The following is a 17,922-nucleotide window of genomic DNA, read 5'->3' on the forward strand; positions in this document are numbered from 1 at the left end:
TTCATTACATTGTCTATTATCTTATATTTACAATATCTTGTAATTAAATATCAAAGTTATAATACAAAATAACGTTATATATTTATTTACCAAGTATTTTATTAATACTATGATAAAAAATTAAAAAGATAATTTGAAGCTAATTATATTAACTACTTGGGGATTGGTTGACAAAGAGATCATGGTATTCAAATAACCCAACAAATTGAAGCGAGATCACTCTATTTTACTCTTATTGAATTAAATAAATTAGTAGTTACAACAAAAAATGATGCATGTGCATTTCTTTAATTTAGAATTATGTGTCTACAATGCCTTTATTTAAAAAAATATCCATTATCAATAAATTAAATAAGAAAAATAATTTCATTAGTTATATTATCTTTATTTTCTCTAATGCAAAGGTTCGGTACATTCAAATTCATCAATTGATATTCATTACATTGTCCATTATGTTCTTTTTACACTATCTTGTAATTAAATATCAAAGTTATAATACAAAATAATGTTTATATTTTATTTACCAAGTATTTTATTAATACCATGAAAAAAATAAAAAAGAATAGTTTGAAACCAATCATATTAACTACTTGGGAGATTTGTTGACAATGAAAATACTCAAATAACCTATTACCTAGCAAATTGAAGCGAGAAACCACCTTTTAATATCTTTGGAATACATCATATTTAAAATTTTCAATTTTTTACTAGTTTATTTATTTTTTTCCTTAAACTATGGATTTCTTTATCTACAATAACATATTCAACAATAATGGTTGAACCAAATGAACCCCGAGCAGAACACCTAAAGGAAAGTCCATAGCTCCTATATCATAATCTCATTGCATGACGTTGTCATCTATGCTATCAACAATAACCCAATTGCAAATAACACATTACCAACAAAAAGGAAGCGAACAAATAGTAAAGATGAAGACAATGACAATATTATTCAAAAGAGAATTAAGAATACTTAGAAAAATTCAAACCAAAAGTAGTATTTATTTAGGCTATCATTTTCAGACCAAATATTTAGACTATCGATTTTACAAAGTTGCAAACATTTATTTTAATGACAATTTTAATGAATTTCCTATATTATCTTGAATCATATACTTTGAGTTACATATTTAAATAAAAATTTTTGACATTCAATTACCTATAATAAGCTTCTCGTATATAATCTTGCATTGATATACTTTCAAATATTTATTTAAATATAAACATTGGACATTAACCCATTCGCAAACTAGTATTATCATAATTCATAATATTTTCAATACATATTAAAAACGAAGAAAGTTTCTATATCGTATATATAGTACTATTATTATATCATACTTGCAAAAGGAATAACTTGCAAAACAAAAAGTGTGGCATAATTGTATATATGTGCCTCTCACTTTGACATAAAATGAGAAAGAAGCACATCACTTAAAAACTAGTGAATTTAACTTTTTCACATTATAGTACCAACACCATATTGTAACAAAATCCTAAAAAAAAATGTATAATTTATAATTATCTCAATAATTTTAAATAAGTTTTAATAAATACTATCACAAAAATTTAACGAGGATTCCATGTGATGCATGTATATAAAAATTGAATCTTTAAATTCAATTAAAAATGAGAAGTCTCACTTAAAATTTATTTTAGGTTTGCTTCCTATCATGAATATTAGTGATTTTGGTTTGAGTTGGGTTCCTTGTGCATATATAGAAGTGTACATTTTGGTGCTAAGTCTCGAAGCTAAATTGGTTCGATTTATCTCCTCACTAGAGGAATTGATAATTATTTTCTGTTTTTTTTTAAAATTCTTTTGGAAAGCAAACAAACAAAGCAAGTGCATTAATCAATCAAAAAAGTTTAGAAAACTCGGGGGACATCTAACCAAATCGAGTGAGACTGCTAAGCCCCATCTGCTTTAGCAAGAGAATGGGTAGTGTGATTAGCGTTTCTACGAATAAACCGAAACTTACATCCAACTATGAAATTAATAAGCTTTAATTTGTACAATCACAAGTAATAGAGCCAACATACGAGCGATCAAACATAGAGCTCATGAGACTAGAGTATAAGACTAGACAATTTGTCTCCACCTAAATGTTGACATGACCATACCCCTTGATCCATCCTAGCACCTCCTTAATAGCAAGTGCCTCCATCGTGGGTGGGTTTGGAACACATTGTAATGGTCCATTTTTGGCAGCTCTGAACTCACTTTCCCTGGAAAAGAGGACAAAGTCATATGTAGCCCGTTCTTCTTCAAGAAGTAAGCTAGCGTCAACCTTACAAACCCACGCCGAAGCTAGTGAATGCTGTGTGACTTGCTACACCCCAGAGGTGTTTATTTCTGTCGTGGCCAGAGCACTCAACACTAGGTACATGCTAGTGCGCTCTTTCTAGGCGTTCCAGCTCGCCTCCAGCATCCTCTAAGGAGCTGCTGGTGTCGGTGTAAAATGGTCCTAGACTACATGTTTACGGTCACACCAAACCGCATGAAGGATGCTGGTATAGAAGAGTTGAGTCACAAGTCTGGAGAGAGGGGTCCTCTACCATTCATAATTCTAAGGTTAAGATGAACTTAAGTTAGAACAACAAATAGTAAAGGATTTTGGTAGTGGAATACGTGAACCCTTTAAAAAAAAAGATTAAGCACAAATTTAGTCCTGATAAATTTTAGGTTTAGTTTCATTATGGACTGAATATAAAAGCTTGTAAAGTAAAGAGAGAGAGAGAGAGATAGATTTTTGAAGTGGTTCGGCCAAAACTAGCTGCCTACATCCACTCTTCTCCTTAAACTCTAAGGAGGATCTACTAAAACCCCTTTAGTATATACAAAAGAGCACTTGAGCCTTGAACAAAGCTGGTCTCTAGCTTCTTAGGTTTTTCACAAGCTTCAACTTGTAACTCCTCCTCTTTCTACTTCATCAGGTAGAGATACAAATTGAACAACACAAAGATCATTGATCCTCTAACTTGTGGTAGACTTGACACTTGAATCTTCGCTTTTCGTAGCCAAAGTATAAGCTTGATGTAGAAATGTTTAGCTCTTCTTCTCTTCTCTCACTGGTCAATTTCTTTTTGCACTTAGAATGCTTTGGATCACTTATAATAATCAATAATAAGATCAACACTTTCTTCAGTCTTGATTGAAGGTATTTATAGAACCATTTGAAATAAATCCTTTGGAGGGAGATAAATTTCAAACGTCTCTTAACCCTTGGTTATTGAGCAGTGGATACTGCGAAAGGTTACTTTATGTTAGATTTTCCAATCGTTTGGCATGCCTTTACTTGCTCTATTTTACTTTTTGTTCCACACCTTTCGTTTAGGCTTTTAAGGAAAATATTTCTTGGAATGTGTACCTAGGACTTCTTTTGCCTTGGTAACATTTTCACATAATGTTTCTGACCTTTTAAGTATTCATTTTCAACATCCATGTGCAAAGAAGTATTCATTGAGATCTTGATTGATGATTTTCCATCAACATCAAATTTCTTGATGAGATCCTTGGTGTATTTAGCTTAATTGGTTTATGAAAATCCCTTCATTGTTTTGCTTGACTTGTAATCCCAAAAAGTAGTTGAATTCTCCCATCATACTCATCTCGAACTTGCTTTTCACTGGCTTGGAGAATTTCTCACACAAAGATGGGTTGGTGCTACCAAAGATTATGTCATAAACATAAATTTGAACTAAAAGAATATGATCATCATCCTTAATATGAAATAGGGTTTTGTCAACTTGACTGTTCGTGAATCCATAATTTATTAGAAAACATGAAAGTGTGTCATACCAAGCTCTTGACGTTTGTTTCAATCTGTGTAATACCTTTTTTCAACTTGTAGACTTGGTTTTCACCCTTGTTGACTTCAAAATTAGGAGGTTGTTCTACATACACTTCCTCTTCCAATAATCCATTGAGGAATGCACCCTTGATGTCCATTTGGAACACCATGAAGTCTTTGTGTGCTACAAATGCTAGAAAAATCCTTATAGCTTCTAGTCTTGCCACAGGAGTGAAGGTTTCATCAAAATCAATTCCTTCATCTTGGCAATAACCTTTTGCAACTAATCGAGATTTGTTCCCAACAATGACTCCTTTCTCATTCATCTTGTTCTTAAAAACCACTTCATCCCAATAACATTTTGGTGCGAAGGTCTAGGAACTAGCTCCCATACTTGATTCCTTTCAAATTGATGGAGTTCTTCTTGCATAGTTTGTACCCAATATGAATCTACTAGAGCTTCTTCCACTATTTGGGGTTTTATTTGATATAGAAAACATACCATCATGCTTTCTCTTATGGATGACCTTGTATGAACTCCTTCACGAATATCTCCAATCACTTGATCTAGTAGATGATCCCTTAACCACCTTAAAATAGGTTGAAGATTTGTTGGAGAGGCTCTTTCTGTTAGACATGTATGCCCTAGGAGCCAACATTTATTGTTTTGGGTATTAATTTCTTATTAAATAAATATAATAAATAATTGTTTTATTTATTTTATAGTTTATTACCGAAATGGTCCCTCGACTATTACAAAATTACCAATTTGGTCCTCGACAATTGTTCATGCTCAATTAAGTCCCTCAACTTTGAAAATTTTAACCAATTTGGTCCTCCGTATATTTTTCCGTTAAAATCAAGACCAAATTGGTAATTTTGCTATAGTCAAGGGACCAAATTGGTAGTTTTGCTATAGTCAATGGACCATTTCAGTGAAAAATTAATTACCAATTTGGTCCATTGACTATAATAAAATTACCAATTTGGTCCCTTGACTATAGTAAAATTATCAATTTGGTCCCGATTTTAACGGCAAAACACGGAGGACCAAATTGGTTAAAATTTTCAAAGTCGAGGGACTTAATTGGGCACGAAAAATTGTCGAGGACCAAATTGGTAATTTCGCAATAGTCAAGGGACCATTTTGGTAATAAACTCTTTATTTTATTAAGGCTTAGTTAATATTTGATCTTATTCCATACAATCTTCTTAATTCTTCATTTTTAAGTGTTAAGAATATGAGTGACGGAGAATTAATAAATGAAGTATTGTAAAAATGTTCCTAGTCATAGGAATTCTAATTAGGTATTAGAATTCCGATAAGACTAGCACATTGTCCTTCTTATGGTGAGTCTCATGCCATTCTGTATAAGATACAGAGAGTGGACATGTGGATGATTGTTAGAGAACAAGTCATTGAACATTGACTGACTACAACGTACCGTATGGTGTTTACCTACATGTATGTTACAAGTATGCAATAATCCTTTGACTTGAGACGACATGGTTGTCTCGTACATTTGGTGGACTAGTTTTTGCCAGTATGCGTTTTTTGTTCCTTATGGGACTATAAGTGTACTTGGTGGCCTAGTTCAGAATTGTACGAAGACATGTGTGCGTTCAATAGAGGATCCACCGCCTTGAGGTAACAAGGATGTTCCAGTCTATTCAATAATCATACAACGAGAATCTCTGGTCAGAGTACGATGAAGTTGGACTTCAGGTTAAGAATATTGAATAGACATATTGACCGGGTTTATGGGTTTGACCATGGCCTTTACTTGGTCCAGAACAAGTGTTGTGTGGAAGGAATGTCGCATGATATTTGTAACGGAAAGGTTCATTATAATATATTAAAATATATTCATTGTCAACTAGGTAGTCATGACATATTGTTAGGTGTCACTCATGACTTACGGGTTATTTAATAATGAGTTATTAAATATTACTCGTTGCTAGTTTGACTATGAACCTAGAAAGTCATACTTTAATGGTTCGTGGTAATGCTGAGAACTTTAAAAGAAATTGATAAAGAGTTATCGATATTGAATTAATACATTAATAATTGATTAATGGATTAATTCAATATTGGGTAGTTTTGGGCTTTTAAAAGCTAGCACCTTTGGGCCCAAAACAGGCTATATATATAGCCTTGCCCTATTTCTTAAGTGGGATAGAAGATATACAGAGATGGTCAGGAAAATAGTTTTCACGTAGAAATCTCTAGGAGTTCTCGCGTGCCCGACCGGTGGACGAACTAGAGGCCGGACGATTGGACGGTTTTGATTCTGCCAAAGCACGCTTCAAGGGTAAACTTTTCTAACTCCCTCTTTAAACATAGAATCATAGAAAACTGATTTGATGCTTCCGCTGCGCCTGTATGTTTTTCTAACACTTTCATCTACTGAGTTAATATTGGTTGAAACTGGAGTAACTTCATCTCCATCTGACTCCTCAAATAATTGAGTATGGCTAGGTATTTGAAATGTAGATTCTAACTTTTTGTTGTCAGCTATTTGGTTTCACTATCTGGAAATGAATTCTCGATTTGACTCTTCGTCAACTGATCGGATGTCTAGATTGTCTACCTTTTCGACTAGATCCTCAACTTCTCAACTTATGTGTGGCTCATAAAAAACCACATGAATTGGTTCTTCTACTATCATTGTTCTCTTGATTAAAACTCTGAAAGCTTTCCTAGTTGCAAAATAGCTAAAAAAAATAAACCTTCATCTGCATGATCATCAAAGGCTTTGAGGTGTGACTTTCCATTATTGTGGATGTAGCAAATGCTTCCGAATGTGTGAAAATAACTCACTATTGGCGTCTTTCCTTTCCATAACTCGTAGGGTGTTACCCCATGAATTTTATGAATTATGGATCTATTTTGGGTGTAACATGTTGTGTTAACAACTTTTGCCCAAAATCTCCTAGGTAAACCAGTTAGTGCAATCATTGACCTTGCGACTTCCTTAAGAGTCCTATTTCTCCTTTTCACTACGCCATTTTGTTATGGTGTCCTTGCTGCTGAAAGTTGATGAGAATCCCATGATTACCACAAAATTCCTTGATTACATGATTGACAAATTCTCGTCCCTGGTATAATAGAATTTTGACAATAGTTGATCTTTTCTCAATTGGTAGTTGCTTCAACAATTTGGGCAGCAACTTCTCGGTCTCGTTCTTTCTCTTCAAGAAGTGTCCAAGTATACCTAGTGTAGTCATCTACTACCACTAAAGTATATTTTCTCTCACTTAAGTTCACTGGATCAACTGGTCCAAATAAATCCACATGAAGTAAACTCAAAGGTCTATATGATGATTCCATGGATTTGGACTTGAAAGAGGATTTGATTTGTTTCCTTTTTTTGACAGGCTTCACAGTAATTTGTTTTCCATGGAAATTGAATTCCATTTCCTCCAAATATTTTCCAGCGAACCAAACAGGCTGATAATGTAATAGATTCTAAAATAATAGCGTTATATATTTCACGGTATCATAATCACGGTTCATTATACTTAAAACATGGCATAATATAATATATAATATAAGAATAGTTAGCACTTTCAAGCATTATAACCGTTTCATAAATCATTCTCTAATTACTTCCAAATCACAGTACAATTGTCATAAGCCACTTAAGGCATAATACTTTCTCAAAATGTTTCTAATATATATATATANATATATATATATATATATATATATATATATATATATATATATATATATATATATATATATATATAGTTAATTTCATTTTTTGTCCTAGATTTATAGGTGCAAGTCCACTTTTAGTCCTTTTTTATTAGAACATCCACATTTGGTTCTAGTATTATTGTGACATGACCATTTTTTGTCCTCTATCAACAAAAACGCAGTTAAATACAAAGGTATTTCGGTTTTCAATTACATATTTTTTCAAAAAAATAAATATAAAAATATAGTGGGATCAACTCACTTTGTATAAAAATGATCAAAATACATTTTGCATTTAACGGCATTTTAACGATTTTATTGACGGAGGACCAAAAATGGTCATACCACAATAATACTAGGACCAAATGTGGATGTTCTGATAAAAATGGACTAAAAGTGGATTGTCGCCTATAAATCTAGGACTAAAAATGGAATTAACTCTCTCTATCTCTCTCTCTACTTATATATATATATATATATATATATATATATATATATATATATATATATATATATATATATATATATATATAATTCAAATATGGAGGAATATAAGGTTCACCTTTTCTCATAAACATTTTCATAATATTATATAGGTCTGGAGGAGTTCATAACATCATATAATTTTACTAATCTCAAGGTATAGACTTTCTCATAAGTCATTGTTAAAAACATGCATGTATATCAATAATCATAGATATGGAGGAATTACGTCATGTTTCAACATAATCAATATCATATATACATATGAAGCTATCCAAATCCATTAGTGGGGCAGGGACATCACCTCAGTGAAGCTCTAAGTGATCAACAACCTTCTACTGAACACATCACACAACCCACACTTTACCACAAGTGGAAACAAGATCGTACTACCTTAAGTATGCACACCTCATCCTAACTGGGTTTCCAAGCCCAGTGGGTAGTAAACCAGCCCTAGTAACCCAGGATGTTTTCTACCTGGTTACCCCTCAAGTAACTGCCTAGGATGTTTTCTACCTGGTTACCCCTCAAGTAACTGCCCATGATGTTTTCTATCCAATATTGGGCCTTAGCCCACATCACAATCCTCCAAAATACGTACATTTTTATATTTAAGTCCTCCAAAAACATATAAGTCCTCCTAAAATAGATTTTTTCACAAATATTCTCATTGCCCATAGGCTATTAAAAAATATATAATTTTCTTAAAGACAATTAGGTTATAAAACCTGATGATAGTCATAACCATAAACATAGTTTATTTCCAAATTAGTATTTATCATCCAAATAGAATACATACACATACATATTTCCAAAATAGTATTTAACCTCCATATTAGAGTGTATATATGCATTCTTAATCAAATAGGGTCTCAAGTCCTTACTTTCCTAAATCTTTCAACAATGATACATTTATATACACAAGGATACCTTTTCTCAGAAAACAACATGTAGATCATTCAAAATAAATGCACATATGTACGTATATCCGTATAAGCTTTTATATAGTTTCAACGTAGATAAATCCTCTAAAAATAATCATATTTTATGTTTTCAAAATAATACGTTTTTATACAATTACCAAAATAATATATTTTATCACTAAATCATAATCGTAAATCACCAAGTGTTAGCTTTCTTAAAATAGAGTTCTACCGAACTTACAATAATTTATAAAGATATGACTCTTTTACAATGCAATATCATCTTTTTTTTTATTTATTACAATGCAGTATGAATTGGTATTGCCTCCACTGAGGCTCGAACCCACCACCTCCCATATAAAGGGAAGGGTTTGATGCCACTGGACTACAAGGTCCTTGGCAAGTCAAATGCTTTCTAAAAATACATAATGTTTCCAAATACGTATACGAGGTTTACTATCCATGTAATTTTATAGAAGTATTAGTATAAGTCTTAAATATCAATATATGTAAATCTCTAAATATTTTCCCGAAATCAGGTATACTATTTCTCAAGAAATGTATCATTTTCAAAATAGAGTTTTGTTGGTAAGTCATAGGTTTTCAATTCATACACTTTCTCAAAGTACATACTAATTCTAATTATAGATACTAAGTTTATCAAAATACATTTTTCTCAAGACGAGAGTTCTCACTGAACTTATAATAATTTCAAGATAGTAGTAGTAGTAGTAATAAGGTAATACTTATCAATTTGCAAAACATTTGTATACATTACATACATAGATTATACTTTTCTAAAAGTATAGATTTCAAATCATAAACACTTGTTAAGGTTATTTGATCTTTACAATCCTTCAAAATATGTAAATTTGTATAATTTATCCTTTCAAAATAATATCTTACTCTGATCTAAACAATAGCAAAAATAAAAATAAAAAAATTTGCCATGTCAGCTTTCCACCCAAATGAAACTGCGTCGTTTTGTTGTGTACATTCAATTCTGAAAACGTCATTTTAAATTGATATTGGCGATTGTCAAATTTTATATTAAATGTTGTCATATTAATTTTAATTTATGAATGTTGTTTTTGGAATCGGTACCGTCCCCTAATTTATTTATCATACCATGCTTGATCATTTATTTTCACCGGTTTAATTTCAAATTTTAAATTTTAAGTGCAGTTTTATATAGTTCAATAGTTTTCATCTACGATTAATTTAAAATACACACAGACTTAAAATCAATAAAGCCGAAAAAACTCTTCAATGTCCAATGTAAATATTAAAGATCATTTTATCTTTATCTAAAGGTATACAGACTCAATCTATAAATAATGTTTTTAAACTCAGTTTTAACACCACACACGATAGCCTTTGATTACAACGTTGCAAAATTTGTTGCAAACATGCCATCACAACACATGCTTGCCTCTCAAGTTACTCCTCTACACACTAGGAGAACAATTAGTGTTTGCCTGGTGCGAACATATGAGGTACCTGAACTGCGAGGAGAGTATACAAGCAAGAGTAAGGAATGCCTATTTCATGATATTATGAACAATACATAACAATGAATGAAATTGTATATATATATATAGGGTATAGTACATACATAAATGCAACTATTCCTGAGGAGGATGTTGTAAAGTATCGCAATGTATTAGTGGTTACAAACTACTATACCTACAAGATCTCTAACCACAAATATATCATCAAGTTCATGAGGCCTCAACTATACCATTTTGCACAAATTATCATCTCAATCATATCAAGCATCAAAGACATCAATTATGCACTAACTAACCCCAAATTGACCCCTAGAAAGATGTATATTTGACACTTATCAAAAAGCATTAGGGAAAGCAAGGGATAGGAGCCTTAAAACTCGACATGAATAAGGCTTATGACCGCTTAGAATAGAGATATGTTGTGGAAATTATGAAGAAAGGTTTTTGTGAGAAATAGATATCTTTAATTGGTTGCACTTTGACAGTGGAGTTCTACATTCTGATGAACAATTATGAAATAGGACCAATATATCTGGGAAGAGGAATCAAGCAAAGAGATCCACTTCCCCTTATTTATTCATTATAGCAGCAGAAGAGATGAGTGCAATGATTGCAAGACAAGAACAGATGGGAAATATCCACAAGTGAAGGTTGCGTAAGGAGCTCCGTCAGTCTCCCATCTTCTTTCTTCTTTTTTCAAGCAAACGAAAAGGAGAGCTTTGTAATGAGAGACATCCTTGCTAAGTATACTGAAGCATCTATCTAGTTAATCAATTAATTTTGAGAACTTTCAATAAGATTGTAATAATGGATCGGAGGAGCATGACAATATCACTTACAAAAGACCATTGATAGTATGTTTGTTGAATGTCATGTTGCGAGAAATAGCAGCTGGTAGTTTGCTAATAATGTGACTAGCTTCAGATGTTTCAATTCAAGTAGTGGGTAAATCAGAATTTTTACTAGTTGAACCAACACAAGCGTTGTCTAATGGTAATGGTCTGCTGGTAATTATGGGAAGCAAGGAATTCAAAGCATTGAAAGAATGTTTATAGGTAAATTATTGTGTGGACCACGGCCTAAAAACGATGTCATTTTGATCTTTAAAAAAAGTTCGTTGCTCCACACACGTGTTAGAATAATGAATATTCTTGGGTAAGATAATGTACTTTATATGTGTTAGAATAATGAAATTTATAGGGTAAAATAATGTATTTTATGAGTTAGAGTAATCTATTTTATGTGCTAAAATAATTTATTTTATGTGTTAAAATAATGAAATTTCTGGGACAAGATAATGTATTTTATGAGATAAAATAATGTAATTTATGTGTTTTTAGACCGTGCTGTGTGGACCACGGTCCACGCAATAATGATTGATGTTTATACAACAAGCCAAAGTTGAAGGTGCCAGAAGTCTTTTGGTCAGTGTAAGTGAAGCATTTCCAACCCAACAACAATAGGCCCAATCCAATAAGAAGATGGATGAAAATTAATGTCGATGTGTCAATCAACACAGAAACAATTTGGATAGGGATTGATTGTGTGATTCGTGATGAAGTAGGCTACTTCCATTCAGCAAATTAAAATGTATACAGTGGAGAGGTCATTTCCAAGTGATCGAAGCAGAAGCTCTTGGAGTCGGGGAGGCTCTTACCTAGATAAAATAAGTTGATGATATTTAGAAATTGCAAGATCTTTACGACGTGTAAATTTCTCTTGGCTTAAGCGTTCAGTGAATTATATGGCTCATGATTTAGCTAGGACTACTAATTCTATGTCTGAATCTTTTGTTTGGTTTTCTTATCATCTTCCTTTTGTTTTGGATAGGTTGAGGATGGATAGTGATGAATGAAAATCTTAAGTATATGGTTCTTTATATTTTTCAAATTTTGATATTGACCAATAAAGTTATGGTTTCTAATATTTATTGGTAATGTGTTGTGACGTCTAAAATTATGACATGGAAAATAAATCTCCAAAAAGTAAAATATTTACTTTACAGGAATTATTATCGGACATCCTCTTACCAAATAGTGATTCCTCAAAAAGCTCATAACAAGCAAGAAGAATGTTACCAAGGTTTCAAAAGTTGTGCAAAAATTTAACAAGTTTATTCACCTCACCCCCCTCTCCCCCCTCCCCCAAAACCTCTAGACTTGTCCCCATACCCCTCGAGACCAACATAAAGTTGTGTACTAGATTGATATATAAAATAGGTTGTTGGCCTAGTTTTGTAATTCTCGTGAGATCGTGTATGTGAAAAATTAAGGTTGAACTTTATTGAAAAGTTTTTTTTTTGCTGTGACCCCGCAATTTAAGAGGCGTTCTCCAACTACATATCAATTCCAATGTATCTTGCTAATCATTTTATCTCGTGTTGATTTACTCTATTATTAATATCCTTCCTAAGCTATTCGCATACGAGGTTATTAGTTCTAAACTTTCAATAATATTTAATTGGTTGATAAGTTCTCTTTTTAATCAATAGTGGGGTCAACCAATTAAATAAGTACCTAATGAATGAAAACCACATTATAAGATAAAAAGAGAGATAAGAAGCATTTTCCTTACCACTTACCATTTTGACTTGTCAAAAAGGTAACTACAAGACCTCTTTCAAGAAAAAAAAAAAATTATGTCTAACCTTCCATATGTATAATGTAGGAAATCATCATGCAATCATCGTCCTGTTACACCACCGATGCCATATCTAATGCCTCTATCACCACCTCCACCTCCACCCTCTAAACCACTGTCAGCTCCATTTCCACAATCGCCTCTTTCCCCTCCTAAACCACCATTGGCTCCACCACCACATGCACCTCTGTGCTCTCCTCTTGCATTGTAGCCTCCTCCCTCACATCCACAGTGACCACCTCCACCACCATATCCTCCACCTGCACCTGAATCACCACCTTCACCGCCTCCATAACCTTCTCCGTTTACACAACCAATGCCATATCCAATTCCTCCACCACTACCACTACTTTCCCCGCCACCGTAATCACCTTTGTGTTCCCCACCACTACTATATCCACCTCTGCTTCTAGCACCTCTCCTACTTCTATATCCAACACCTTGATCGTCGTCGACACCATAACCTCCTCCACTTCCAACACCTCCCCTACTTCCATATCCAACACCATGATCACCTCCAATATCATAAGCGAATCATAGCTATAAACGGGAAGGATTATCCATGGGGTACAAAAATGGGAAAATGTAGAGAGAGAAGAAGAGAATAGGGCGTGGGGGATTAACAGTAATGACATTACTGTTTTGTCCACTTGGATACTTTTTTTTTGGGGTGTGCAGATTAAACAGTAATGACATTACCATTTTATTCGCTTACTAAACTTCACGCCAAAACCTTGTAATCTAGTGATACCCAATTGTTCTCTCATATGAAAGGGGATTGGTTCGAGCCTCAGTGGAGGCGATATTGACTCTTATGACCAGATATTGCATTGTAACAGAGTCAGTATTACTAAAAAAACTTCACAAGTCTACTAAATAGTGCAATTTAAACTCTTAACTAAAATGGTAAAATAAACTTCAGAAGTCTACTAAATAGTGCAATTTAATCTCTTAACTAAAAAGAGTCGAATAAGTTTAAGACTTTTTTTTTTAAAAAAAAAAAGTAGAAAAATTCACTTCTCAATCTTGTTCTCTAAAAAAGGATCAGTTCACACAGTTCGGGAAGAGAAAAGGATCAGTTCAAGCAATGGGCACTTCGGTCATTTCATGCTCCACTGCTGCTGCTTCAACTGGGTAGTAATGGTAGTGAAGCTCTCCAACATCATCACCCGACAGTTTCTTCCATCCATTTGGCCCAACATGGTAAACTGAAAGAAGCACAAAATCACTATCACAATCAGGCACTACCACAAAAATTGCAAATGCCAATTAAAAAGAAACCCTGATTTTAGCAAAAAAATGACAAATTCTTTTTCTCCTTCTATGCTGTGCACATGCTTTTAGTAGTTATGGAGAAAAGGGGGGAGAATCATACCACTGGCAACACCTCCACTAGCTCCATCACGGAACGTTGCATGATAAATAGACCGCCTAGCCAACTCTGCAGCTTCTTCAACAGACAAATCAAACCGGTACCTGCTCAAGTTAATAAAGAAAAGAAAATGTACTGGTTATAAACAGAAACAGGAAGCAATCAAGTTTTTCCTCAAATGTTAAAGACTTCAGTATAAAAATTGCAGAGGAAAAGGGGAAAGGCAGCTAGGTAGCCTGAAACAAAAACTGATAATGGATGAAAGAAAGCAGGTCCTCAAGAAGAAATCACAAAGTTGCCCTAGTAATTCTAATATCCCCAGTAATCACAGGTCAATATATTTGTTTACAGTAACTACAGATCACGCCGTTTCATATATGTAACGGTTCCAGTTGGATGTAACATGAATTACACGATTTTCATATGTGATTCCAATTGATTCAATTTTCATGACTTTTTATGTTCCTCCTAGCCAACAGCATATGCTGATTTGCAAAAGAAATTGAAGTTATTCAATATATCATTGAACCATTTCATACCATTTTATAGTTTAATCTAATCCGTCTATAAAGTAGATATTGAGTAGAACTTTCCACCAGTACTGTAGGGTTCAGTTCTTGCTTCAGTTTCAGTGGAAACTTGTAAACAAATTGTGTAGTGAGTAGTGACATTATGGCTGTATGAGCTCTTTCATAAGCTATAAGTTTAGAAGACAGTTTATTGGCTCAGTTCAAAAGCAGAAAAGAAAGAAGATAGAAGGAAAAATAAAAGAGAGAACAAGAAATGGAAAAATTACTAGAAGGGAAAATGTCTAAAAGTTCCACACAAAAGGTTTTCGAAGGGTTAATAGTGCATAGTAATTTATTATATTACATTATATTATCTAACAGTAGAAAACTAGACTATCACTTGAGAAATCATTAACACTATTTACATAATAATGCTACAGCTGAATAAGAAAAAGAGGTGTAAACAATAATCCTAGAAGAGTGGGAAAACAACATACATACCCATTATCAAGAACTCCATAAGCATATGGAGAACCAGATCCCACAGAGAATCTGTTTCCCTTTAGTCGTCCACCTTCACTATCCACATAATAGAGTCCTGGACCCTACACCCATCATGCAATAATTTTTAGAATTGTCAAACTACTACAATACGAATTCTAGCACATGTATTTTGGTTCATTTATCATACCTTTTCATCCCAGCCAGCAATCATAGTTCCAACAGACAAGCCCATTCCGCGGTAAGAATATAGAATGTTTGCCAACAACTTGGAAGCTCCAGCAACTGAAATTCTTCTTTTATTTGCCAGTTCATGGAGACGACACTACAACAATCAGGACAACATTCAGCAGCTCCTTTTCTAAAATATAAATCCAGATAATGCAATATTTCCTTAAGAGGAAAAAAGTACACTCCTCTGTCTCATTTTATTGATCTAGTTTACTTTTTGAGTAAAAACCGATTCTTCTTCATTTAACTTTTTCATCCTTTTATAATTTTAAATTCTATTTTTCATTTTGATAGAAATTTTAATATAAATTCTAAATATCTTAAGTTTATTTGCTGACAAAAACTAAATCATACATGTATAAGCAATTAAGTTGAAATGATTTGAGTCAAAACCTTGTTTTTCAAACCATACAAACAAGGTGGGAATATAAATATAAATTGCAATCTAATCCAATTGGCAATATTGCAGCTGGGTTAGCTAAGCTACACTCTCACTTCATTCTCTAATCCTAGGTTCATATACATGCACTCTTCAGCAATAGATGTTCAAAGGAATCCTACTCTCATATGCTGGAAAGTAGTGAATACTGAATACAGATTGAGAGGATTCCTGCATATATAAAAAAATACCTTTACACCAAGATTCCTGTGCCAGAACTGGCAATCAGCTGCCCCTCCTGCCATTGTACCAAGCATATAGGGATTTATTTCAATTATCTTCTTCACAGACTGTGACGCTGCAAAATAAATATGGAAACAGGATGATTATCATTCTCAGTGAACCAGCTGAATGGAAACAACTAGTAAAGTGAAATGGATGGGAAATAATATTTTGGTGACTATTGGAACTCATAGTTACTCAATACATTCAATCTGATGCTATATAAAGTAATAACATTGGCATTCATATCATCATATGCAAAAAAAGGAACCATATTCCATTCATTCATTCAATACATGGAAACTATATAGAGAACATGTTTATGTGTTCAGTACTGTTGCTCAAAACCATAGGGTAAAAAGCACAAACTATCCATAAAAGGCTCCCAAGTTGTACTATAATGACAAGGATGTACAATGTTCTTAAATCTGAGCATACAACAATTTTCAAATTTCATGCCTACAGAAAAAGATGTGGTTATGGTGCCAAACCAAAAGTTCACTAATAGTCTATTACAAATTTGTATATACATCCACCTGCACTAGAATATATCCAATGTTTCTAACTCACTTATCCAGTGTAAAATATCCCTATAGGCAATTTGGTGAAAACCAGAAAGAAACAAATTACCCATCCAAAAAGAATTATAAACCAAGATCAAAGAGCACTTACATATATACCCTCCCATGCTGGCACGAGAATCAGCTGCCACCATCACACCCTCCTTAAAAATAAAAGCTAAAGTGGTGGTTCCTTTAGCCGGCTTCACCATTCGGATCGCATCCCTCTGAAATCCATCAAACTAAAACAACACCAGAAGAAAGGTATATCAGACTACAGCAACATCAAACCAACAAACTGGAAACATTAAAAATAAAGCTAAATTCCAACTCACATCAGCAATATTTGGAATCTGAAAAGATGGGGCTCTTGGAATCTCCTCAAACAACTCGGAACTCTCACCGCGAATCGGAGCAGTTGATTCGAGCCCACTAAAATCAATTCTCACCATTGTTACGACCTTTTACAGAATCAAGAATTGAAACCATTAGTTGAACATTCACAGTACAAGAATCAACAATCGAAAATCCAAAACAATAATTTACAGAATCAATAATTGAAACAATTAGTTGCACACTCACGATACAAGAATAACAATTGAAAATCCAAAAATAATTTATCCACGGAAAAATTGTCACATTAACTAATCTAAGAAACAATCTAGAGTGAAAAATGATTTACCAAATATCGAGAATAAAACGAAGATGTCGACACAACCTAAGGGACAATCGGCGAATATGAACAAGTGATTTCTTGCGCTACACTCTGGCATAAAAGGGATTCTAACCCGATTTCGTCGACCCGAATTATCTTTCTTTTTTTCTTTTTTTCCAAAAGTAGTGGGCCTTAGAGTTTGTGAATTTCTTATAGGCCCACCCAATAATACAAGTTAGACCCAATATTTATTCATCATAATATGTAAATTGACTCCATATGCAAACCAATGTTTTATAATTTATTAATTTTACTAGTATTTTATATGCGTGATGCGCAAAAATATATGTTCAATATTAATACTTAATGTTAAAATCTT

The 17,922-nt window shown here is 33.2% G+C and overlaps 2 protein-coding genes across 2 annotated transcripts; both read right to left on the minus strand.

The window, feature by feature from the left end:
• Positions 1-13,096: 13,096 nt before the first annotated feature.
• Positions 13,097-13,756, minus strand: LOC116026980 (glycine-rich cell wall structural protein 1.8-like). Its single transcript, XM_031268406.1, has 2 exons — positions 13,693-13,756; positions 13,097-13,569 (listed from the first exon to the last, which is right to left on the minus strand). Exons 1-2 carry the CDS (start codon positions 13,754-13,756, stop codon positions 13,097-13,099), a joined length of 537 nt encoding a protein of 178 aa, XP_031124266.1.
• Positions 13,757-13,988: 232 nt separating this feature from the next.
• Positions 13,989-17,685, minus strand: LOC116026693 (proteasome subunit beta type-5-B-like). The gene is made up of 8 exons (XM_031268055.1): positions 17,571-17,685; positions 17,224-17,349; positions 17,001-17,130; positions 16,298-16,404; positions 15,627-15,761; positions 15,437-15,540; positions 14,430-14,530; positions 13,989-14,262 (listed from the first exon to the last, which is right to left on the minus strand). Exons 2-8 carry the CDS (start codon positions 17,338-17,340, stop codon positions 14,135-14,137), a joined length of 822 nt encoding a protein of 273 aa, XP_031123915.1. The 5' UTR covers positions 17,341-17,349; positions 17,571-17,685; the 3' UTR covers positions 13,989-14,134.
• Between the last annotated feature and the right edge of the window lie 237 nt (positions 17,686-17,922).

This window comes from Ipomoea triloba, chromosome 8, assembly GCF_003576645.1.
Source record: "Ipomoea triloba cultivar NCNSP0323 chromosome 8, ASM357664v1".
NCBI classification, from domain to species: Eukaryota; Viridiplantae; Streptophyta; class Magnoliopsida; order Solanales; family Convolvulaceae; genus Ipomoea; species Ipomoea triloba.